Below are 27491 nucleotides of genomic sequence, written 5' to 3'. Positions count from 1 at the left end.
TATATGTATACGCTTTCGTCAGAATGCATGGTCAGATCACCAGTGAATATACGATATATGTATACGCTTACGCCAGAATGCGTAATCAAATCACCTGTGTATATACGATATATGTATACGCTTACGCCAGAATGCGTAATAATCAAATCACCAGTGTATATGCGATACATGTATACGCTTTCGACATGACTGCATAATCAAATCACCAGTGTATAAGCGATACATGTATAAGCTTCCAAAATAATCTCTATCAAGTAATGTCGTATCTGTAGAAATATTGTTTGCTGATCTATGGTGTTGAGGATCTGTATTAAGGCGTGTCCCTGCTGTAAGAATGGTTGTTCACATTCTGCATCCAATATATGTACAGCTGTCCACTTGACAGAGATGGGTAACTTGACTGGGCCAAGCCGGAGAAGGTTGCTTCGTACGTCAACCGCAACCCGGGAGGTAGACTCACCTCCCGACAAGAATTACCAGTACGTCAAACCTTACCCGACAGGCAGGCTCGCGTGTGACAAGCCGTGGAAAAGTGCCGAGCACGTCAAACGCATCCACCGAAGGCAGAATCACAGGAAGGTATGGTCGTGATTAATGTCGTTGATCTTGGACTAACTAGTAAAAAGAGTTTATCCAAAAGTTTATTACGATTTTGAATGTTTAAGGAAACGGCTAAAAATTGAACGTTGACCACGTACCACAATATATTACAATATGAAGGGTGGGTCATGTAAAATGTTTCTCCTACACAGAAAAAAAGAAAATACAGGCAGCATCTGATAACAACTGCACAGACTACACATTTAACAGACAGAACGTTAGTGAGGCATGAATTCAAACATAACATTTGATTACAAAAACATTTGCTTAACCTATAAGCACTTGTTCATTTCCCGCGCCCTAGGACAAACATAACGATGCGCTGTAACTATTGTTAGAGCGACATGTCAAAGATGGTTGACGTGACCAGGCGGTCTCACCGTCTGCTTCAAGATCAAACATGTGGAAATATAATGAAATACAAATTATTTACAAAACTAATTGACGCGTATTGTTCCAATTAACATACCTTTAACTATTTAAGAAAACTGCAAGACAGCAGTTTAAACTGACAGACACTCCTCCAATAGAATGAAAAACGACTATAGCAACATAGTTTAAAATTTACAACTTACAATTTGTACATACAAATAAACAAGTCTTCACGATAACCCACTTGCCCGAAGCACGGGGCAAGTGAAATGGCCAATTGCAAATTTAAAGATGCACTATTACTCCCAAATAAGATTTACCACAATTAATACAATTGTTTTAATACACCAAAAAATATGAATACATGTTAAAAGATACCAAGTTTAATTTCAAAAAGATTAAGAAAACACGGTTTTACTACCTTACGAGATTATAGTAGATCACAGTCAATATTTTTGCGTTCTCAGCTATTATAAATACACGGCTAAAATCTTGTTATCTGTAATTAATATTTTCCATAAATGCATTTTTTAGTAAGTAGTTAAAGGTTTATCACTCAAAATGCACGTTTTTTTATACATGTGTATGTATCGATATTGAATAAGAGTGTCACTTTAAGAACCCCAATGGACTAGTCAAATGAAAGATTGAATGCAGACAGAAAACAACCCTATAGATAAAATAATAAACATGACAGAAGGCTTTGTACCTTAATTAAAGCAAATTTATACAGTTGTATACGCAAAAGCAATGGTTACATCAACCTCATTGAAGTAGTGTACATATCTTCTTTTGAAGGTAAACAACAACAAAAACAACAATGCCTATAGAGAACAGATTTTGTTCACACACGTTTTGAAGTGTATCGACACGCTGATAATAAACGGTAAAGCTCCGCCTTCTTGTTACCGGTCCGATATGGGAGTTGTTGTGCAGACGGAAACAGGAACCACCCTCAAACATCCTAGAATCAGTTCTAACATGCGTGTCATCGTTCACATATTCTAGTTAACGAGTATGATTGATTTGATCAGCCTAGCGTTGTTTTAACATGCTTTCAGTATCGGCTCCGATACCGTCTCCGCCGTCGGGCCTTGTTTTCTTCGCCGATCATTTCGGTGCAAGTTTTGCAGCAGACTCGTAAGTATGTCTGGTGACGGCAGTAGCGCCGTGTGGCTCGGGAACAGAATAACTTCCGGCTGTCCGTACACTCTGCGTTCGCGTTCTCCACTGAAAAACAGAACGCCGTAGCCGATTCATACGAGTACTGCATGTTTAAAGGCGCACACTATAGGCTGATGCAAAAAAAGCAAAATATTTATAGATGTTCCTTAATCATACGCACTTTTATTATTTAAGTCAAATGAATGATGCACCATAAAGCCTTAAACTAAAATAAACCTATATTGTGCACTTAAGGGTCTTCTTCAATACAACGTTGGCCGTTTCAACTATTCATAAAAGCGTGTTACTCCCAGCTAGACAAACTCATTTTGAACGAACCGTGAACGAAAATCGAGCAATGCAAAATATGATATCTTTTAATAATTGTTCGCCACTATGGATTATTGCAAGAAATAAACCCAAACTGCGATCAATCTTTAAGCAGATTCTAAGTGATTTTGGTCTATTTGTGTCACGCTCATATTTACAAATTTGTAAATGCTGTAATTTAAGGACTGACAATATTATTGTTCAACTCTTACTTTATTGTCATGCGAAAGAAGAGTACCGTAATTCCCTTTGGGATACAATTTACGAACAGTGTGGGATCAACATTTTTAAGTCGATAATGACAATGACATGTACTGATCAATGTGTGTATCTATTTTCACTTAGTACCGATATTTATGATGAAAGTTTTGTCAACTATCCTGTCACAGTTGCAATAGTCAGACTCTTGCGGAGGGTGTAACTTAAAATTACTAAAAAGCTTCAAAAACGGTTTTCACTATAAACTGTCTTAATTTTCGTTTTGTTTAAGGCAACCTTAGTGTGTACTTTGCTTGGCTATTACTAATCTGGACAAATGTGCTTTACTTGTATTTTACACAAAAAGCGCCATGTAGAGATTGTCTGTAATACATCTTGAGTAGATAACTCTGAATAATTATGCCAATTAAGACTACGACTCGTACATCTGACTATCTATACATAGTTGTATGTGTATAGAAGATGTTGGTTTTGTAAATGATTACTGAAATGTTTAATGTTCGTAATGTCCATCTATATTATATCACAATGTTCTTTTGATGTTCGTGTATATCATATCAACTATGTGTGTATATATTTTTTGTTACATCTGTATATATGTTAATCTCTTTACTTATGGAGGAATAAAAAGTATCTATCTATCTATCTATCTATCTATCTAGACTTTCCATCAACAATAACTGGTGGCTTTTTGATGATATCTTTTTCAAATAGCAAGATATAAAATAGTGACTAAAGATCATTTCCAAAATACTTAATATGTGTTAAAAAATCTAAAAAAGTAATAAGCTCTCAATACAACTATACAAGAGAACATATGATTCACATAACTATGGAACCTTAAACAAAAACACATATGAAAGAGTACTTTATGAAATCAAGAGACCGATTTGTTTGGTTATTTAACCCCACTTTAGCATTGTTACGAATTCTTAAGCAATAGTTAAAATAAATGTGTCATAGAAAAGAATATGGTAGGAATATAAAACGTTTTGCTCCTATGATTTACAGACGCCATCTTGTTTAAAACATATGCTTGCATGTGGACATTAGCCTTTTACAATGGAAACGTATAGCTTTCATTAAACCAAACAGCGTACCAGGGCAATCCTTGTCGTTGCAGGTCCTGTACTCCTCCGGAACCTTCCCTGGACACCTGCTGCGGTCAGTGTCATCCCCGGGGATCCCGCAGTACACCTGCCGGATCTGCTTACCTCGTCCGCACGTGCGGGAACACTAGTGGCAAAAAAAAAACACATTTAGGGTGGTCGGCATTGTTTTAATTAACTATTTTCTATAAAATATAGATAACGTTTGTTATACACAAATACATGTTAAACGAACCATCGACCAAGGTCCAGCGCCCCATTCCAAAAATCCACAAGGCCCGGCGTCGCACGACCTCGTTGTTTTCTTCACCCCGCCTTTCTCGCAGCTCTCCTCTCCCGCAGCGGTGACGTTGCCTCCATCGTCCATAACACACCGCTGTTCAAGCAGTTGGATGCCCACCCCGCACGTCATCGAACAAACCGACCACGCATCGTCACCATCATCTTCCATTGGCATGTACCTGCGTGCGGGTTAACATGCATGAAGTAATGATAAAACTACCAACTGAAAAATCAACAATACATTTAAACTTGTCTGATTATGTTAATATCTGATGTAGTTTCTATTGTAAGTAGCCCCTCATTAAAAACGATCTGTCTCACCTGAAGCACGACCCAAATGAACATGGCCTTCTCTGGTCGGGTGGTTTCGTCTGACCTTGACACATACCAGAGCTGACAATCTGGTCACCATCATCCTCGTTGGTCACCATGCACACGGCTACTCTTATTTCCGTCCCCGGAACTCCACATGTCGCGTTACACTCGCTCCACTCGGTCAGCCGCCATTCATAGCTGTCACAATGTATCACCGGACATTTTCTATCCACGTAAGGTCTCTCAAATTCTTCACAGAAGTGGGCGTCTGTCACCTCAGTTTGTCCCTCTGAATAGATTTGGAGACACTGGAATTCCTGTACTTGCTTTTCAGCGGCGTCGACGCTTTTCTCGGTGCAAGATTTTCTACACGGTGGATTCCATTTTTCACTTGGACGCCATTCAAACGTATGGCATGGAAATCTATTGCAAACTCGAGTGTTAACTTCATAAAGTAAATCATTACAATTTTCATCGGGCACATCTTCCTCGTCTAGTACTGAAAAGCACCTGTGTATTCTTTCTTGTTCTCCAAGTTCGCCACAAGGTTTGGAACAAACAGTCCACTCGTCAGTTGGTTTCCATCTAAACGTTTCACATGGGCTTTGGTTACATGTTTCACTGACCAACGGTTTGTTTTTGCCCATGCAGAACCTTGGCGGTAGGGCCCTCTCCCGGTCATCGTAGGTGACATTTTTACAGATAACCACCTTCTCACGTACCCCGCCAGTGCCGCAGGTTTCCGTGCACGAGGTCCACTGATCGGTTACGATCCATCTCACCGAGAAACAGTCCCTTCTATTGCATTCCCTCCCTTCTGGAACCTTATTCACCGCACTGCAATACCAGTCTGCAACAGCAGACTTTCTTTCCTCACCTAGGTACTTTATGCAATCCATTGTTCTATGCTGAATACCATAAGTACCGCAAGTTTCATTACATTTTAGCCAGTCGTTGGTAGATTCCCACTTGTATGACACACATGGTACTCTGTGGCAGGGCCTAGTCTCCTTCGGGCTCTTAATGTCGGAGCAGTACAGGTCACTGACCCTGTTGCCTGTGTTCCCTTCCTCGCCCTCTCTCACACAGTGGAACAGCTGGTATTGGGTGCCTGCATCCCCGCACGTTTGTGAACACGAGCTCCAAGTGGACGTCACCTCCCAGCGGAACGTCTTCTGGGTACATGATATCCGGTTACATGGCTCGTTGAATATGGGTTCTAAAATTGAAATGTACGTGAATAACATTAAAAAAAATGTCTGCAAACTATTCTAACTTAACGATTGCCTACAAGTTATGCTGTCATGTTTAACAGGTGCCAAAACAATGACAACTGTAGCTTGCAAAAATGCAACTAGTGTCGATTAGAAAAGTTTACAGACTATTAAAACAAGACTTGTCACAGAACGTTACTAATGCTTCCGATTAGGCCTTGTCGAATATATAGCCATATACGAGTTGCATAAAACATATATAAAAAACGTTTTATTTAAATGCCATTTATCTGAACAAACGCCTTTAAGATGCGTCCTTCAAAACTGTGAAGATTGAATGAATTCTCATTGTCAGCTATGACGTGAGGTTCAACATTGACCACACAATCTATCCTTGACTTTTGACATGAGAACACGAATTTAATGCGGACAGATCTTCACACTGTGCTCCGCAATCAATGAAGTTTGATTGAATTCCCATTTGTAATAATGGTAGTTTTGTTTGAGCTCCAAGTCTGACCTTGAGCTTGGAGAGAAGAGCATGATCATTATTCGCGACACACAATCTAAAATGTCTAACGTTGACCTCCAAATGTGACCTTGACCCTTGGAAAAAGAACACGAACTTAATGCGCAACACACATGTAGAGCTTATAATAATCCCATCGATAATAACAAATGAATTGATGAGACAAAGTTGAAAAAAATATGCCACTTTTCTTGAGTATAAAAACACCCTGGGGCCAGGAGTTTGTTACCGGGTATATGCTTGCAAAACTTGTCGTCGACCTTGGTGCCGTCCTGGAGCATCTCACATTCGTAGAGCTGGTAGCGGACACCCGCCGTGCCGCACGTCGCCGAACACGTGCTGTACTCGCGCAGCATCCGATACAGGTAACTGTCGACAGAGATAAAAGTGGTTCGTGAAATAAAACATGTAGGTTTTATGTCAAGAGGAATAACTCGAGATGAATAAATAAGGCCAGAATAAAGGTTGTTTGCGCATTGCTACTGTCATCAAATTCAACACGTTTTAAGTGCATATTTTTTATTATTTCTATGTAATGTTCAAGTTTTCACATTACCAACGAACATAATGTTGATGAAATTTCCGAACTTAAGTACATGAACTCCATTTTTTTCTCCGAAAACAGACCAGATAAAAACGGTTGTAAATTACAGTGGCTTTCTGGCATCTAGGGTAACACAACTTGTTTGACAAAAAAGGTACTTGGCCAGTACCTAAAGTATCGAATCACAGTATAATTAAGCACTTGAACTAGCCATTATTCCGACCTGTCACAAACCACATAAGTTACGTTCCCTACTTGAGTGCCTCACAGGCGACCATCTCACAGGCGTACTCCTTTGCGTCCTTGGACTCAAGGAAGCGGCACTTCTCCTCCGCCACCTTCTCGTCGCTGGTCCGGTCGTAACACCCGTACACGATGTGCTGCATACCTGGATTGAATTTAAAGATAAAGATAAAACACTTGTACACGATGCGCTGCACAACTGGATAAAAGAATAAGATTCAGATGTAACACCCGTACACGATGTGCTGTACACCTGGATTGAATAATAATATTCAGATGTAACACCCGTACACGATGTGCTGCACACTTTAACTGAAGTAAATAATAAAGATAAAACACCCGTACACGATGTGCTGCATACCTGGATTGAAGTAAAAGATGTAGATACAACATTTGTACACGATGCGCTGCATACCTGGATTGAAGTAAAATATAAAGATACAACTCCCGTACACGATGCGCTGCACACCTGGATTGAAGTATAAGATACAGATGTAACACCCGTACACGATGTGCTGCACACCTGGATTGAAGTATAAGATACAGATGTAACAGCTATACACGATGTGCTGCACACCTGGATTGAAGTATAAGATACCGATGTAACACCTGTACACGATAAGCTGCACACCTGGATTGAAGTATAAGATACCGATGTAACACCCGTACACGATGTGCTGCACACCTGGATTGAAGTATAAGATACAGATGTAACAGCTATACACGTTGTGCTGCACACCTGGATTAAAGTATAAGATACCGATGTAACACCTGTACACGATAAGCTGCACACCTGGATTGAAGTATAAGATACCGATGTAACACCCGTACACGATGCGCTGCACACCTGGATTGAAGTATAAGATACAGATGTAACACCTGTACACGATATGCTGCACACCTGGATTGAAGTATTAGATACAGATGTAACACCTGTGTACGATGTGCTGCACACCTGGATTGAAGTATAAGATATAGATGTAACACCCGTACACGATGCGCTGCACACCTGGATTGAAGTATAAGATACAGATGTAACACCTGTACACGATGTGCTGCACACCTGGATTGAAGTATAAGATTCAGATGTCACACCTGTACACGATGTGCTGCACACCTGGATTGAAGTATAAGATACAGATGTAACCCCCTTAATATGTTATAATATGCCCGTACCTTTTCCGCATGAGACGCTGCAAGGCGTCCAGTCCTCGAATTTCCAAGTGTACGTGTTCCTCTCGAGTGTGTAGTCCTCATTATCCACAGTATAGTTGTACTCCAGCCCCGCCGCCACCTGCCAGTCCATAGGGTGCACCTGCACCATGGGAACATACGACAGTGTTAAGTGCATACCCGAGTTTATGTATGGAAATATTTAATGGGCGCCTGAATATACATTGTATGTAAGAATACGTTAAATTGGCACCGACATCAGCATATACGTATGGAAACATTAAATGGGCACCCGAATATAGGAAACGTTAAATGGGCAACCGAATATAGGAAACGTTAAATGGGCACCCGTATATAGGAAACGTTAAATGGGCACCCGTATATATGTATGGAAACATTAAATGGGCACCCGTATATAGGAAACATTAAATGGGCACCCGTATATAGGAAACGTTAAATGGGCACCCGTATATAGGAAACATTAAATGGGCACCCGTATATATGTATGGAAAGTTAAATGGGCACCCGTATATAGGAAGCATTAAATGGGCACCCGCATATAGGTATGGAAACATTAAATGGGCACCCGAATATAGGAAACATTAAATGGGCACCCGAATATAGGAAACATTAAATGGGCACCCGTATATAGGAAACGTTAAATGGGCACCCGTATATAGGAAACGTTAAATGGGCACCCGTATATGTGTATGGAAACATTAAATGGGCAACCGTATATAGGAAATATTAAATGGGCACCCGTATATATGTATGGAAACATTAAATGGGCACTCGTATATAGGAAACATTAAATGGGCACCCGTATATAGGAAAGGTTAAATGGGCATCCGTATATAGGTATGGAAACATTAAATGGGCACCCGTATATAGGAAACATTAAATGGGCAACCGTATATAGGAAATGTTAAATGGGCACCCGTATATAGGTATGGAAACATGAAATGGGCACCCGTATATAGGAAACATTAAATGCGCACCCGTATATAGGAAACGTTAAATGGGCACCCGTATATAGGAAACGTTAAATTGGCACCCGTATATAGGTATGGAAACAATAAATGGACATCCGTATATATGTATGGAAACGTTAAATGGGCACCCGTATATATATGTATGGAAACGTTAAATGGGCACCCGTATATGTGTATGAAACCGTTAAATGGGCACCCGCATATAGGTATGGAAACAATAAATGAGCATCCGTATATATGTATGGAAACGTTAAATGAGCATCTAAGTATTTATGTGTGGAGTAATTAAACGGGCATCCGAATAAATTTATGAAAAGGTTAAATAGGCACACCCATATATGTGTGGATATGTTAAAAGGTCACCCGCATATGCTTTATCACGAATAGATTTGAAATAAGTCAATAGAATTTATGAATAGTCCGTCCATTAAATATATGCTGAGATAACGCGTACTTGAAATAGTACTGAAACCGCGATATTTATCTTCAAAAAAACTAATCCAGCACTAATTTAACTCTCCATACCATGAGGTTGATATCTCTGTGTATGGGACCATTGGTGTGCAGCTTCTCGTGACCGCGGTTGTTGATGTACTTGAACCACGCCCCCTCCATGGCGAAGTTCCGGGACGTCCCCTGCTGGCCATCACCGTTCAACACTTGCTGGTGGTAGAGTGTGTCTTGCAGGGCTGGATAATATGCAAAAACCTCTTTGCAAGTTTAATCTCATACCTGTATATTATTATTAGAATTGCAGATGTTTTAATATTTTATAACAAAAAAATAATTTCGTATGTGACTAATACAACGATGTAATAGCTTTTAACCGTACATATAAAGTGCGGCAGTGTTGCAGTTTCCTTTATCGTTATATCACGCGCTCCATCAGGTAACACCAGCACCTTTTCATAGTGGCCTTCTCCCGCTGAAATAATATAAGGAAGATGTTTTAGCAACTCATGTAAAGCAAGGAAGCAACAGACTGTCTATTGGAACGTTTAATCCTTAATACTGGATTCAGTAGCAAATTGTTATAGTCAAGTTTTATAAAGCCAAGTTATTAGCAATATCTGCATCTACAATAACATGTATTCATAATAATCCTTACTGAGTACTTCTGAAACTACATGTTTTAGACTAGGGGATGCATGTCCCTCTGAAGAGGAACTGTATACCTGCACTGTACTGGAACTTCTTCTTGAAGACGCCTGAGACAGTCTTGCATGAAGTCCCGTCCCCCCGGCACACCCCGCAACGGTCCGGCCGGGCATCAGATCCCCGAACACCGTCACATCCTACCCGCTGGTGACGGAATACAGATTGGTTATGAGCAAATATATTGACGGGTAAATCGATATTCAGTTTTTGACAAAATTTACAAGACTATTTTGGTCTTCACAAACACAACATCGTAATAACTGCTCGTTTTCTTCACGTTCAAACGATCGCTTTAAAATTCCCGACAAATCAAAACAGTTTAGACAAGTTTAAAAAGTTTGATAGACGTCATTTCTAAACCAATATTAAACCAAACTTCATAAAACATTATAAATAAGCCATGAATGCCTTGGAATTTCATCAGTCTACAAATCCGTATTACACAACTATATGTCTGTCCCTGCCTGTCCTACCTCACACTGTCCGTCCAGACAGATCTCCCCCGGGTCGTCGTACGAACACGGCGTGCCGTTTTCCACGAATACGTCAAACGTCACCACGTTAGTCGTTCCGTCAGCCACACACGTTAACTTGCATCGGTCCGACGCTGCATGCATAATTAATGATCTCCGAATTATGTTTTTATTTGTTTTGTTTAGGATTAACTTTTACTCAAAATAATTTTTAAGCTGTGTGAAGTTAAACATACGACATTGGACATTGGACTTTCAAAATCGAATGTTGTGCTGGCACGACTTTGGACATTGGACATTCAAAATTGAAAGTCGTGCTGGCACAACATTGGACATTGGACATTCAAAAATGAATGTCGTACCAGCACGACATTAAACATTGGACATTGGGATTTCAAATATGAATGTCGTGCTAGCACGACAATGGACATTGGACATTCAAAAGTGAAAGTCGTGCTGGCACGACATTGGACATTGGACATTCAAACGTGAAAGTCGTGCTGGCACGACATTGGACATTCAAAAATGAATGTCGTGCTAGCACGACATTAGGATTTCAAAAATGAATGTCGTGCTAGCACGACATTGGATATTGGACATTCAAAATCGAATGTTGCGCAGGCACGACATTGGACATTGGACATTCAAAATCGTATGTTGTGCTGGCACGTCATTGGACATTGGACATTCAAAATCGTATGTTGTGCAGGCACGACATTGGACATTGGATATTCAAAATTGAAAGTCGTGCTGGTACGACATTGTACATTGGACATTCAAAACTGAATGTCGTGCCAGCACGACATTGGACATTGGACATTGGGATTTCAAATATAAATGTCGTGCTAGCACGACAATGGACATTGGACATTCAAAAGTGAAAGTCGTGCTGGCACGACATTGGACATTGGACATTCAAAAGTGAAAGTCGTGCTGGCACGACATTGGACATTGGACATTCAAAAATGAATGTCGTGCCAGCACGACATTGGACATTCGGATTTCGAAAATTTATGTCGTGCTAGCACGACATTGGGCATTGGAAAATCAAAATTGAATGTTGCGCTGGCACTTGGACATTCAAAATCGTATGTTGTGCTGGCACCCCAGTGGACATTGTACATTCAAAATTGAAAGTCGTGCTGGCACGACATTGGAAATTGGACATTCTAAATCGAATGTTGTGCCGGACGACATTGGACGTTGGACATTCAAAAATGAGCGTCGTGCTGACACGACATTGGACATTAAATGAATTTCGTGCCAGCACGACATTGGACATTAGACATTCAAAAATGAAAGTCGTGATGGCACATTCAAAAAATGTATGACATGTTTTATGAATGAATGCTTTCTACCGACTATAAATTAATTTGGATTGCATGCAATTTTCGGAATTATATTTTTGAGATATTGTCTTAATTTTTTTTGAAAAGGGTTAGAAATCACAAAAGCAATGAACCATTATAAAATTTATTAACACCAAGAGACCATTGTCATTACGATAATCGCAATATTTGAAACTAAAGCATGATTCAGAAAGATATGATGTCACATATGCAGAGAAAGATTCAAATGAATATACTTATGAATGGTCGTGGATTATACGTAGACAAACAGTGATAATGCTTTCAAAATGGCATATTCTTAATAAGCGTAATTGTTTACACACCACTGCTACATATCCAGTACCATTTATAAACGAAGTGAAGATAATTATATTCACAGTATATAATGACATATGGAAAATATACACATGAATTGATTATTCCAACAAGTATAAATGTAATCGTTCCTACATATATTTTATCAGGTTTTACCTATTATAACACGAAATATTGTTAATGAGTCGATTAAGTAACCTTTTACTGCCTGTCGACTTATTTTTTATCGACTCAATTAGTCGAACATGCTACGTCGTCTTCATTTGGTAAAGTTTATATGAAATAATGTGTTTGATAAACCTTTTTGATGTTCATAAGTCGATTGTATTACACAAAGCGTTTTATAATCAATCGCATCGACATAAAACAATTCCAAATGACGTCTTTAACACATACGACAGAATTTCTTATAGGTTTTACCGAATATACAATTTATACATGTAAAATGTGACACCAGAGCCATTGGAAATGGCATCTCGGACAGAACTGACAATTTGGATAACAAATGAGAAACTGGTTGAAAGGAAACAAAGCGTAAAGCTTTTAAATGTCCAATGTCAAATGTTGTGCCAGCACGACTTTCACATTTGAATGTTCAATGTCCAATGTCGTGCCAGCACGACTTTCAATTTTGAATGTCCAATGTCCAATGACGTGCCAGCATAACATTCGATTTTGAATGTCCAATGTCCAATGTCGTGCTAGCAAGACATTCATTTTTGAAATCCAAATGTCCAATGTCCAATGTCGTGCTGGTACGACATTCATTTTTGAATGTCCTATGTACAATGTCGTGCCAGCACGACTTTCACTTTTGAATGTCTAATGTCGTGTCAGCGCAATATTCGATTTTGAATGTCCATTGTCCAATGTCGCGCTAGCACGACATTCATTTTTGAAATCCCAATGTCCAATGTCCAATGTCGTGCTGGCACGACATTCATTTTTGAAATCCAAATGTTCAATGTCCAATGTCGTGCTGGCACGACATTCATTTTTGAATGTCCAATGTCCAATGTCGTGCCAGCACGACTTTCAATGTTAAATGTCCAATGTCGTGCCAGCGCAACATTCGATTTTGAATGTCCATTGTCCAATGTCGTGTTAGCACGACATTCATTTTTCAACTCCCAATGTCCAATTTCCAATGTCGTGCTGGCACGACTTTCGATTTTGAATGTCCAATGCCCAATGTCGTGCCAGCACGACATTCATATTTGAATGTCCAATGTCGTGCCAGCACGACTTTTAAATTTGAATGTCCAATGTTCAATGTCGTGCCAGCACGAATTTCAGTTTTGAATGTCCAATGTTCACTGAGGTGCCAGCACAACATTCGATTTTGAATGTCCAATGTCCAATGTCGTGCCAGCTCAACATTCGATTTCGAATGTCCAATGTCCAATGTCGTGCTTGCACGACATTCATTTTTGAAATGCAAATGTCCAATGTCCAATGTTGTGCTGGCACGACATTCATTTTTGAGTGTCCAATGAATGTTTGAATGTCCAATGTCCAATGCCGTGCCAGCACGACTTTCAAATTTGAATGTCCAATGGTCAATGTCGTGCCAGCACGAATTTCAGTTTTGAATGTCCAATGTCCACTGAGTTGCCAGCACAACATTCGATTTTGAATGTCCAATGTCGTGCCAGCGCAACATTCGATTTTGAATGTCCAATGTCGTGCATGCACGACATTCATTTTTGAAATGCAAATGTCCTATGTCCAATGTCGTGCTGGCACGACATTCATTTTTGAATGTCCAATGTCCAATGCCGTGCCAGCACGACTTTCACTTTTGAATGTTCAATGTCCAATGTCGAGCCAACATGATTTTCACTTTTGAATGTTCAATGTCCAATGTCGAGCCAACATGATTTTCACTTTTGAATGTCCAATGTCAATTGTCGTGCTAGCACGACATTCATTTTTGAATGTCAAATGTCCAATGTCTAGCTGGTGCGACATTCATTTTTGAATGTCCAATGTCGTGCTTGCACGACATTCATTTTTGAAATGCAAATGTCCAATGTCTAGCTGGCACGACATTCATTTTTGAATGTCCAATGAATGTTTGAATGTCCAATGTCGTGCTAGCACGACTTTCAAATTTGAATGTCCAATGTTCAATGTCGTGCCAGCACGAATTTCAGTTTTGAATGTCCAATGTCCACTGAGGTGCCAGCACAACATTCGATTTTGAATGTCCAATGTCGTGCCAGCGCAACATTCGATTTTGAATGTCCAATATCGTGCATGCACGACATTCATTTTTGAAATGCAAATGTCCTATGTCCAATGTCGACATTCATTTTTGAATGTCCAATGTCCAATGCCGTGCCAGCACGACTTTCACTTTTGAATGTTCAATGTCCAAATGTGGTGCCAACATGATTTTCACTTTTTTGAATGTCAAATGTCCAATGTCTAGCTGGCACGACATTCATTTTTGAATGTCCAATGTCCAATGTCGTGCCAGCACGACTTTCAATTCTGAATGTCCAATGTCCAATGTCGTGCCAGCACAACATTCGATTTTGAATGTCCAATGTCCATATCGTGCTACCTGCACTCATTTTCGAAATTCCAATGTCCAATGTCGTGTTGGCACGACATTTATTTTTAAATGTCCAATGACGTGCTAGCACGACTTTCACTTTTGAATGTCCAATGTCCAATGTCGTGCCAGGACAACATTCGATTTTGAATGTCCAATGTCCAATGTCGTGTTAGCACGACTTTTAATTTTGAATGTCCAATGTCGTGCCAGTACAACATTCGATCTTGAACTGGCACAACATTTGATCTTGAATGTCCAATGTCCAATGTAGTATGTTTAGCTAACTTCACACAGCTTAATTTTAACTTGATTGGTTAAAGACTGAAACATACTATAAAATTCAAATCGTGTGGCCAATTTGGTTGAAATTGTGACTATTGGAACGATAATGCATTCAATTTGTACGCCACTTCATTGCTAATGGTTAGTTACATGATTTGTTGCTTGAAGAACATTTTATTGCGTCTGGTGTTTTTGACGGTCTTATGTTTTCGACAATTCCAAGAAATACACTGAACATGTCACTTCTTGCGATATTTTTCCCGGTATGTTTAGCCCTGATCTAAATTTGGGTATGGAACACTTAATTAAATTAACTTCATGATAAATTAAATTTGTTAATCGTTTTTGCCGATAAAGTTGGTAAGCCTTGAACATCTATTTTTATAAAGAAATAAAAAATATTAACTCTGTTTTTGCAAAAGAACCACTTTTGTCTAACGTTATTGGTCAAGTAATAATAACAGGTGTTCCCATGAAAGGTTGTTGTGATCATTTTCATCGTTCTTCAAAAACAAACGCCCTTATTCATGTCCACCAGTGCTCATATGTCTTAAGTTAAAGAAACGATAACCGAGTATATGGATGCCTAGTGTATATACATGCAGTGGTTATCTTCGGCCTACAAAAAATACATTTGGTTCGGGTAACCCGACCCTACCTACGGAATAGGCGCCGACCCTACCGTTTTAATAGTCAATTTGAAAAAAAATATGAAAAACTATAAAAAAAAAATGCTTTTCAATATGTAGTTTAAAACCTTAAATGCTTATACAGAAGATAACTTTAACACCATTCTCCAATGATGAAAATAACATTCTTATATAAAGCCTAATAAAAAAAATTAAAAATATTTAAAAAAAAAGCCTACCTACCCTCCCTATTTTTGAAAAGGATGTTACCCTAACCAAACAATTTATTTTTTTAGGCCTTATCTTGAGGATCAAGAAATATCTTATCTTGTAAGAAATTTCAAACAAGTGGAAGGATATTTACTGATTAATATTATTTCTAATTAATGTCTATATGTGTTATGAAATGCTTCGCATATCACCCAAAATGAAGAATTTCTTATTGTGATCGTATCTTTCCCGACCATTTGATCGTCGAAAATAGCTGACGTAAGACAAAGGAATTTGATATACACTTTGTTTACGAAATCTGCATTTGTATTTTCTGGTGTATATAATAGGCCGATTGTTAACAAAGTTAATGAGTGTTTAACGAGATCGTTGTTAACGTTTAAATGAGAAATATTTCGTAATGTGCTCATATATTTAACTAAATCAAGTACAGCTGAAACACTAGACTCAAATCTTGCAAAACATAATGTAGATCACATATGTATCCATTAAACTTCCAGAGCAGTAAAGATTTGACAGGCAATAACTAGGGTTGTTATCTTTAACAAAATTCTGAACAGTCAGTAAGAACCTATTCTTGCAGTAAAGTAAATTGATGTGTGTTGTTGTCTTTTAATTTTCTTTTACTCATCTAAACTGTGTTTCTGGCAAAAACACACGATACTGGTCATGATAGTCACCTTTGTCTAGCTGGTACGGCCGCCATGAGAGCTCAGCAGAGTTCATGGTGGCACACTGGTCCGCCCGCAGATCCAGGTAATTCGTGCACTCCTGTGGAGGAAACAAACAGTTAGGGGATGAGAATTATTCGTGTTCAAAGAATTATGGGTCATTCATGTTTCAGAATACGCTTATTGCCGAACCGCGTAGTTGTTACAAATATCATTGTTTTTACCTCAGCTATACATAGGTCCGTATTCTCGCTTTCGCCATCACAGTCGGCACCTCCGTAATCTGGTCTACAAAGGCAATTGGTGTTTATATATACAATGTAATATGAACATATCTGTTCTTGAGCCTTTCTGTGGCCAATTCTTCAGCCAACCGTGAGCTTATCATTCTAATTCTTAAGCCAAGCTAGGTTATTATGCCACTTATTAAGCCAAATTTGAGCTTATTATGTATATTCTTATGCCACACATGCGATAAGTATGCCATTTTATTAAGCCAATCCTTTGTATGGGTTATTACGGCATTTCGTAAGCCAAGCCTGGGCTTATTATTAAGTAGGGGTTTATTTTATTAGATATTATTTTATTTAAACCATTGGTCAACTGATCGATCGGCGTAGTCAATGATCTAATGTTTTAAAAATCTGAACTGTTCATCATAATATGATACGTTAAAGACGTCACTTACTTTGGGTCATCACAGACCCTGGAGCGTCGCTTGAAACCGAAGTTGCAGTTTGCGGAACACTCGGACCAGGGCGACCAGTCACTCCAGCCGCCCGGGATAGGCGCTTGTTCCCCATGGTAACCACACACACCCGCCATGCAGTAGTACTTGTGAGGGAAGGAAGAATTAGTGGTTATTAGATAAAAACATTTACTGTTTGAGTTTAGCCAGAAAACTTAATAGAATACACCCTACACGTAAAGTTAAAATGTTGAGCTAATTCAATTTTTCATATATAATTGATCGTTCAGCATCTGAAACTAGCACTATATTTCTATGCTCCTCCGACATTAACGAACCTGCGATTGTGTTCCACACTGCGTTCCGTCCAAGGCCACGACGTTCTTGGTCTTACACGAGTAGCGCCGGGTTCCGTCGTCACACCACATCTGCGCGCACGGGTCCATCATACCAAACTGGCGGACAGAAATGGTTAACAGCGTTATAAAATATAAAGATGTTGTACTTGTCTACAGTTGATCAATCATAATGGTTCTAACAATTAGGTTCACAATCGTAAAAGATATAGCCAGTGATTTTATTGACTGATTGAATGGTCATCGTTTTGAATAGATTCCTTTATTAAATAAGTCTTTGGATTGCCATAGAGCACCTCACGTAATGGTTCCCTACTCACATATGGGCAGTGCTTTGCTCTGTCACCAAATTCGACCCTGCATTGTTCATCCAGGGACCATCCCTTCCCCAAAGGCTGTGGAATGTTACCCTCCTCAACCGTGTACGGGTTGTTGTTCAGGCAGTGAAGATATCTGGGGACATGTAAGGGATATGTTCGATTAGAAATGTAATTAGGTGTTCAAAATGTTTTGTTTTTTTAATTTACCGAAAATAAATGAATGGCGGGCAGTACTTAGACAATGAAAATAAATTTTGTATTTGAATTACTCCATTATTTACTGTATGCTTCATACATTCTGGTAATAATATACTTCCATCTCTCAAAATGACGGTATGCTACAACAAGCTACTTTAAGTGCGATTTAAATACCAGTAATTACAGTCTTAACAGCACTCAAATGTCCCTTAAACACATTTGTATACCAGCCGACCCGTCATTACTTACGCATTGCTCCGGAATAAGTAGATGCTAGTAAGTGAAAATGACATTTTTCCAATGTCAAAACTTATATACTTAACACGAGTATGACATTCTCGTATAAACAAATGAGTCACGACCTGCATAACTTTTAACCAATTAACCGCCATAAGCGAAACAACACGACACCCAATAAGAGGAACCTTGTCACCTTGTATAACACTCACCCTATCACCTCCTCCATCTTTGTGCGGCTGCAGTGCGACCACCAGAAACTGTTGAAGGAGGACTGGACAATGGTCGCCATGATGCTCGTTGTAAACTCCCGACCATGACACCTGTTCCCGTGCCCGTCATGCATCAAACCGAATCTGCAGAATTCTCAGGAACTTTATTCTCATTTTAATATATGAAAAGCGTTGTTTCATGATTTGTCTCTAGTTGCCACAACCTAGTCATTATGTTGTTCACCTGTGGATCTGATGTTTAGGGTCGTCATATCTAAATAGCTTTTCACTGGAACTCCTTTCTTGCTGACGACAACCTTAATTACATTGCTGTGAGCATATGCCAGATAATTACATCAGCTGCATCAGAAATAATACCCAATAAAGTACTACACATAAGACCAACAGAAGTCACCTGGATGAACAACGATAATCGCAAAAAGAGACATTCAAAACAGTGCATCAAAAGGCTAAAGCTACAAACATGATGAGTCATGGTCAAAATGAAGAACAATCAGGAATGAACCTACGTCATTAATTAGAAAATCGTAGGCTGACTACCAAAATAAAATTAACACATGCAATATAACAGCTAAAATTGGCAAAACAACTAACAAACAAATAGAAATCATCAACTATTCCTTCTCTGACTGAAAACGGCATTAAAGCAACTACAGACGAAGACAAAGAATCCTTTCTAAACTCATTCTTTTTCTCGCAGTCCGACCTCGAAAACACTAATCATAATCCTCCAGAATTGCCAACTGTCAACTCATCCCTTCGATCAATTACTATTACTAAGTACGCAATATTTATAATTGATCCTTCTAAGGCATGCGGTCCAAAGTTAGTCCGAGGTTACTTAAAGACGTTTCAGACGTTTTAGCTGCACCACTTTTACAACATACTACTTTTACGTTCAATGTTTTTCTTCCTCTCGGAAGGCAGGTACGTTCATATATAGCACCAATGTTTAAAAAGTCAGATCCATAAAATCCGTCCAACTCTGACTTTATCAAAGAGGATTTTACAGTGAACCAGGTCGACGACATCTGTAGAGCACTGAATTAAGGAAAAGAAGTTCGCGCTGTCTTTTGTGACATATCGAAAGCCTTTGACAGAGAAAGAGAGGTCTTCTTCACAAACCATCTTCAATTGGTATTACATGTACTATTCGTAATCGGTTTTCCTGCCTGTTCAATCGAAAGCAACGAGTTGTTATTTCAAACTCTTCTTTGGGCTGGAAATCAAACAAGGCCGGCGCACCACAGGGCTCCATTCGTGGCCCTCTCCTTTTCCTAATCTACATTTACGATATTGTCGACGATGTACAAGCCAATATTCGCCTCTTTGCTGATGACACCAGTTTATATATAATAGTGGACGATCCTGTCGAAGCTAGTTCCTTTCTTAATTTGTCAGAAATTCTACAATAAGTCTATGGATTCGCTGGTATCTTTTAATCATGCAAAAAACGAGTCGATCCCTATCTCACGCCAACGCAATAGGCAAGTCCATCCAGAAAACGTTATGGTTCAAGTACCAGTGAGTCAAGTCACAACACACAAACACCTACTCTCTTACCCTATCGGACGACGTCAAATGACATCACATGTATCATCTTCAGTAACTAAAACCTGGCAGCGTATCGGAATCCTAAGATCTTTGAAATATCATTTATCTCGATAAAGTCAAGAACGCATGTACATATCATTCACCGCTTCTTGAATACAGTGATGTGACATGAGATAACTACTCTAATGACCTCAAGAATGACATCGAATCCGTGCAGAACGAAGCTGCAAGAATAGTCACACAACATCTAATTTTGTAATATTGAAAGACTCACAAAGAATAAAACTGGGTTTCTATGACTCAAAAATTGCGCCGAAATAGACCTTTACTCTTTCACAAGATGAAAAATACCCCTTCATACCTGTCTGATCTTATTCCAGCTCATCACAACCAGGCTAACCTGTAACAGTTCATACTCGTACCATATCCTACGGTTTCTCCTTCTTAACCCTTACCATTCGGGATGGAACATACTTTCTCGCAGCGTATAAAACTGTCCCACACTCCAGGCTATCAAACGACAACTTCAAAACAGAACGGTTCCATAGTCAACGACTTAGATACATCCCGTCGTCTTTACTTTTCTGAGTTGACCTAAGCACCAACAACCAACAATCGGCTGTACGGCAACGAGCATATTTTTTCTGCAGAAAAAAAACTTCTCTTCACAAGTGTCCAGAACATAATTGCTGCAACTAAACATTTTAAACATTTTGATTTGTAGTGTTGTACGGATGTAGCATTGTTGACGGGCTGCCGATCACGACTATAATGTTCTCTCAGTTCAGCATATTAAATCAACACAGTAAATACGCACAGCACTGCCGAAAACTATGTTATCAATTAAATATGTCTTATTTAATTAGTCTTAGCTAGTATTTTCTCAACGGAATCCAGTCCCTAACCTAATGAACTTTGTTACCGAACTATTTAACTAGAACAGATCAACTCCAACGTAGAAAGGAACTTACATAAACATTTGAAATGCTTGTCTTCCGATCCATTCAGAAACAATTATTATATTACTTATACAAAATATATGTACATTTGTGCATTTGTTTTGTATTTTATGGAACAGAAGAAAATATGTTTAAACTAAATAGCTATTGAAATGAGACGTAATTCAAATTATAAACATTTCCAGTGCGTTACGGGAGGATTTTCTCTCAAATCAGTTATGTTCTTTTATACAAAAGGAAGCTCGAGCGCTCTTACATGTGGGCCATCTCATGAGCGATGACGAACGCGCTGGTGAATCCGTCATCCTTGACCAGGGCACAGTTTCTCATCGGTACGCACAGACCAGTGATGGGCGCGTACCCTGTATCAATGGAAACAAAACTGTGTTTATGTTTACTATAAAGTAAATAGCAAATAATCAAGCACCACAGGGATTTTCAAAAATTGGAACATGTAATGTTGGTGCATGATACTGTTATACACTTCCATCCAATTATGTTTATTATTATCCAATTTGAGCACTTATCAAAAATAACTGGCAAAAAATAAGGTATTTGAAGTCATGCCCGCGTTTTTTTCTTTACCAGCGGGTCCAAACTTGCTGCGGGAAAGGAGGACGGCAATGTCGTGGTGGGAGCCGGTGCCACCGTTTCGGTGGGCCTGGGCACTCACCCAGTGACAAAACCGGTCCACGGTCCGCTGTGGCTCGCTCGACACCACCACCGACCGCTCCTTCACGAAAAGGGACAGATATCATTGCAGCTACATGTGTACCAGTTAAAGCATCCAGCAGCCAATTACATAACACTTTGATTAGTTGTTCACATATTACATTTTGGCTAGTAATTACAGTTACATTTAAATGATTATTTATTGACTAATCGCTGAATAGTTCGGCTACCTCTTGCCAAACCAAAATAAGCCCGTGTTATGCTGCTGACGAATTACTGGTCACATCTTAACAAAACAAAACAATAATACATTTGTAATTTAATAAAAATATGGATCGTTTATGTGTTTGCGGGTATGATAAACCTACCGATTCTTTGTCCATAAACATGATTTTCACCGTCACTACCTCGATTCTGACACCCAGTGTGCTGTCATGATAAACCTCGTTTGCCTGCAGGATAACAAAAACGTATTTGTCAGAGACAAAAATGTACATGAAAAGTGAATCCAACATTTGCTTATCATTGCTGGTCGGAGGATCAAACTAAAACGTAATTAACAGGCACAAGTGCTAAACATGGACATTTTCGTATTGATAACATGCGCGCTTCAAGCGGTCCACTTACAATGTTCATAAGGGTAAGGAGGTACTGTTTCACTCTGTCCTGGCCTAGGAATTCCACCACAGACGTGTCTGCTACCAACAGCACCTCCAGGTACTTCGTGAACTGTCCTGGGGCCGCTCGCCGCCGCCTCCTCCTGCAGACAGTTTTAATTTTAATGTGTTTTAGTGATCAATTTTTCAGGGTTTCAACAATCATCAATTCCCGTTACGTATATCAAAAGTGTTTTGAGTATTCATGTGCTGGCCATTTACATACTCATTAATTTATTTATTACTTAACCAATGTACAAAAGTCCGTCCAACCGACCTGCTAGTCATGGTGTTGTTTATGGGCGGTGTTCGCCCGGTGCTAGTCAGCACGTGAGAGCCTGGTGCCGACCCCGTTTGGTTGTTGGGCTCAACTGTGACCCCCTCGTCATCCAGCTGGATGTAACCCGTCTGAAATGAGAAAACGCGTGTTTAATTTCAATTTTCATGGATAGTTATATATCGGCGATTTGTTCTTAATACGTAATAGCAACCTTGAAGTTAATGAGTTTGATATTTATAAATTGTGTAAAATAAACATTTCTTACCGTATATTATTCAATTTAAGCTTCAAATGTAATGACATTTAAATACTGATACGTATGTCGAGATATTCCGAAATATAAAGTGTACGTACAAAGCCACCATAGGCATAGTCGAGCGCAACGAAGCCAAATCTCCCGCCTATCACATGGCCTTGGTAGTGGACAGAGTCGTCCATCAGCAGTTCAACTTCCGTAAGGTTCCCGCCCGTCCACCACTCTGCCATCGCATCCTTGGGAAACAGCGCATGCTGTTCTAGTCGCATGCGTAGAATGTTTTCCCGCCATTTGAATAAAAGCGTCAACGTTCTCGGTGGATTAACGATGTGATTGTATGGAACGTTCGTTGAGTTTTGGGATATGAGTTTTGGAATTGAGATCTCTTTGTGGGAAAAGCTATCCTCTGAGAAAGCTATTGCAAGTACAAAAGCATGATGATTAAGTTTTTCTTAACTTGCGGTTTGTTTTATTATTATGGTGAACAAAAATTAAATGAAACAACAGGTTTTGATTAAAACTCAAGAAATTCTCTTGATCGTAGAGTACTCGAGCTATGAAAGCCTTACATGAAAAGTGCTAGTTATTAGCTATTCAGCTGTTAATTATAACCACTTTAGCTGGGCAATAAAGAACACGATGCAAGTACAGATAGTTGGAGCCTGTGAAATACCATCTTACAGATGATTGTGTTTTACCAGTACCCATGTTATCTTATCTTATCCATTTTATCAGATAAAGGAAAGGGAACTTAAGTTTACCTGAACTGTCTACTCGGCAAATCTAAAATTGAAACAATCAAGATTGTATTTTGCTTACTATGTAAGAAACAAACAGAAACGTTAACATACAACCAACATTTAATAAACGCAATTCTTAAAAATGTCGTTACAACAGTATCAGTATACATTATCCGGCATTGTTCGGATGACATGTTAGGTACAAAATTTATATGCATTTTAAATTCAATATTTCATTTTTATGATAATCTAGGTTCAGATTAGTTTAGGTTTTCTAGTTGTTTCTATTTATTTTAAGTACACATGTTAAAGACAAAAACAAGATTTATCAGGGGCTTTCAGGGAATTGACTTTAGATGAGGCGCGTAACTAAGGGGCTAAATCCTTTTTATATTAAGCATCCGAGGGCGGATAGGTTTGGGGCTTCCCAAATGAAAATTATTTTTTTATATGATCAACGATCTTGACGAATATTTTTAATTTCCCTTTTCTTTGATTCCGAATACAGCAAACATGTGTAAACAACATGCTGCATATTTTCGTTTGCATTTGATATAAAAAGTGACGCATTCTGTGTGGTTGACATGATCAACACATTTCATTTTGCAGTGGAAATATATCAAACAATTGAGAATGGTGGAGAACTTTCAGGGGCTTCGTTGTTTTGTGTATATTCTACGTAGGATGTCACTTAAATAATATCTGTTTGTTGTTTTTGTTGTTTGTTATTGTTGTTTTGTTGTTGTTGTTGTTGTTGTTGTTTGTTTTTTTTTGTTTTTTTTTTGGGGGGGGGGGATTTTTCAGGATAGCTAGATAGTTTTTCGTACAAGGGTTGAAAAAACAAAAAACAACAACAACAACGACGCTACACATAAAACAATTTGGCCTTAGATCATATTGTTGAATTTATTACAATAAAAGATATAAATTGAATGAAAAAATGGTAAAATAACAGCATTCTTGTAACATGATGACGACGTCAGAAACGACGGCTATGGTGATGACGTCGACGTTAGCGATTCTGATATTGAGATAAGGTGGTACTTGGAGGCATGGACATTATAATGACAGAGGCTACAGTGATAAGATCAGTGATGCTGAGTTACTCAATACCAAAATACGCCTCTTTGCACGACCCATATGGTTTATTTAACAATTTGAAGTTGAAGATACAAACTCTCGTCGCTCATAAACCGGGTTTCAAAGGACACAAATAACACAAACTGGAACTTGTACTCGTGCATTTTATTTATATGAGAAACAAACGTGTAAACCTTTAATGGCCAAACATGTCTTTGAACTGAAATATTTTACCTCAAAACCGCAAGATTATTTCTGTGAATGGACTGCAATATTATACACAAATGTTAAAGTACATACCGACAGTAAAATCCATATGTTCGCATAAATCCAAATTCGGCAGCCAGTCCCCATGTTCCACAAAACGTGTACACGGGCGAAACTGAGAGCGACAATGTAACGTCTGATTAGCGAATGTCTACCGAGTAACCCACTCAACTAACCTGCTTGTTCTGTTAGAACGCCATGTTGTTGTTATGCTGCTCTCCTAACCTAGTGCTGGTTAAGCCGTTCGTTTCCCAGCCCTTACTCAGACCTTCTGGGTTCACGAAGGGACACTGTTGTGATTTAACTTTAAACGATCGTATAAATATGCTAAAATCATAGCATTTGAAATGTAACGAAAGTATTTGAATCGCAAACTAAAAGGTCGCCTTTGTAACCTACTTTCTGACCGGACATGACCTATAAGTGAAATTTACCGATTTAAAAAAATAAGATAGAAATTACTACTGCCTAAAGAATGTTCGACCAGTGAATAAATTGTTAGAGCAAAGTTACTGAAGTTTTTTTCCAATAAAATGGATAGAAATTGTGGCCACAACAGCCTTTACAAGATACTTCAACAGTTGTCATTTTAAATTTTAACGGACATGTTCAAACTTGACCTTGTTTTCACTAACATTCTAAATAAAAAAAATATTTCAGCTTTAGTGCTTGCAAAAACAAGATATTAATTGTTCCGAAGTTTGCCAGTGCTTTACATTTCTGTGATTGCTAAAAGGAAACTGACTGTTGCTATGTAGGTCATTGGTTGCTAAGGAAGTCAATGGTTGCTTAGGAAGTAAGTGTTTGCTCAGGAAGTATTTGATTACTAAGGTAGTCATTTGTTGTTAAGAAAGTCATTGGCTGCTTGTGTTGTCATTGGCTGCTAAGGAAGTCATTGGTTGCTATCAATGAAGTTGGATGCTTAGGTAGTCATTGGTTGGTAAGCAAGGCAATGGTTGCTACAGAAGGAAGTGGTTGCTCTGGAATTAAGTGGTTTCTAAGAAGTCATTGACTGTACATAAAGTTACTGGTTGCTAAGGAAGTCATTGGTTGCTAAGCAGTCATATATTGCTACGGAAATCATTGGTTGCTTTGTATGTTTGTAGTCACTAAGAAATTGTGATTGCTAAGGATGTCATCGGTTGCTTTGGAAGTAATAAATTGTTAAGGAAGAAAGTGGTTGCTTAGGATGTCACTGGTTGCTAAGAAAGCCACTGGTGGCTAAGGAAGTCATTGGTTGGTATGGATGGGTAGTTCCAAGCCACTTCATGAGGGTACATACCAACTAGATGGTTGTGGAAATAAGAGGTTACTAAGGAAGTCATTGGTGGCTAAGAAAGTCATTGGTTGGTACGGTTAAAGGTAGCTCCTAACCACTTCATGAGGTTGTTTATGCCAAATTAAAAGTTGTTTTTATAATAAAAAACTGATGTCTCACCTTCTGTACATTGTGTCAATATGGTGAACATTTGTAGCAAGTTATTTCAAATCCTTCAAGAGGTTCAAGAGATATTTAGTGGGCACGAAACCTAGTCATTTAATCTTTGACATCTAAATGTGACCTTGACATTGAACCTAGCTGGCTGTGACATAAACTCTGCATATCATCTTAATATGGTAAACATTTGTAGCGAGTAATTTCAAAATCCTTTAAGGGGTTCATGAGATATTGAGATGACACAAAAAATAGTCATATTAAATTCATATGACCTTTGAAGTCTATGTGTGGACTTGACCTTGAACCCAGCTGATAGAAACATGGGCTCTGCACATCATCCTAATATGGTGAACATTTGTGGCAAGTTATTTCAAAATCCTTCAAGAGGGTTAGACATATGGAGAGGACATGAAATATAGTCATATTATATGTCATATGTCCTTTGACCACAAATAGTGACCTTGACCTTGAATCGAACTGGTTGTAGCATGCCCTCTGCATTGTCTCATTATGGTGAACATTTGCGGGGAGTAATTTCAAAATCCTTCAAGTGGTTCAACAGATATGGAACTAGACATGAATAATACTCATTTTATGTCATATGACCTTTGATCTCTATGTGTGGACTTGACTATAAACTCAGCTGGTTGAAACATGGGCTCTGCATATTGTCTAAACATATAGTGAACAAATGTGTCTAAGTGTGACTTTGACTTTGAACCCAGCTGGCTTGTACACGCGCTCTGCACAGCGTCTCAATTTGGTGAACATTCGTGGCGAGTAATTTCAAAATCCTTCAA

General features: G+C 38.8%; 1 protein-coding gene across 1 annotated transcript; it reads right to left on the bottom strand.

Moving 5' to 3' along the window:
- Window positions 1–623: 623 nt before the first annotated feature.
- Window positions 624–25410, bottom strand: LOC128242092 (A disintegrin and metalloproteinase with thrombospondin motifs 2-like). Its single transcript, XM_052959138.1, has 25 exons — window positions 25287–25410; window positions 23928–23949; window positions 23265–23581; window positions 22908–23038; window positions 22602–22734; window positions 22343–22426; window positions 21888–22035; window positions 21559–21664; window positions 18769–18912; window positions 18122–18254; window positions 17784–17900; window positions 17446–17591; window positions 16982–17045; window positions 16767–16857; window positions 10718–10851; window positions 10262–10388; window positions 9919–10011; window positions 9612–9775; window positions 8098–8236; window positions 6934–7066; window positions 6364–6503; window positions 4398–5610; window positions 4030–4255; window positions 3786–3921; window positions 624–2202 (listed from the first exon to the last, which is right to left on the bottom strand). Exons 1-25 carry the CDS (start codon window positions 25338–25340, stop codon window positions 2030–2032), a joined length of 4368 nt encoding a protein of 1455 aa, XP_052815098.1. The 5' UTR covers window positions 25341–25410; the 3' UTR covers window positions 624–2029.
- Window positions 25411–27491: the final 2081 nt, after the last annotated feature.

The sequence above is a fragment of the Mya arenaria genome, chromosome 2 (genome assembly GCF_026914265.1).
Source record: "Mya arenaria isolate MELC-2E11 chromosome 2, ASM2691426v1".
Lineage (NCBI taxonomy): Eukaryota > Metazoa > Mollusca > Bivalvia > Myida > Myidae > Mya > Mya arenaria.
Note: the sequence above shows the minus strand (reverse complement) of the source record. Positions and strands in the feature narration are given on the sequence as shown.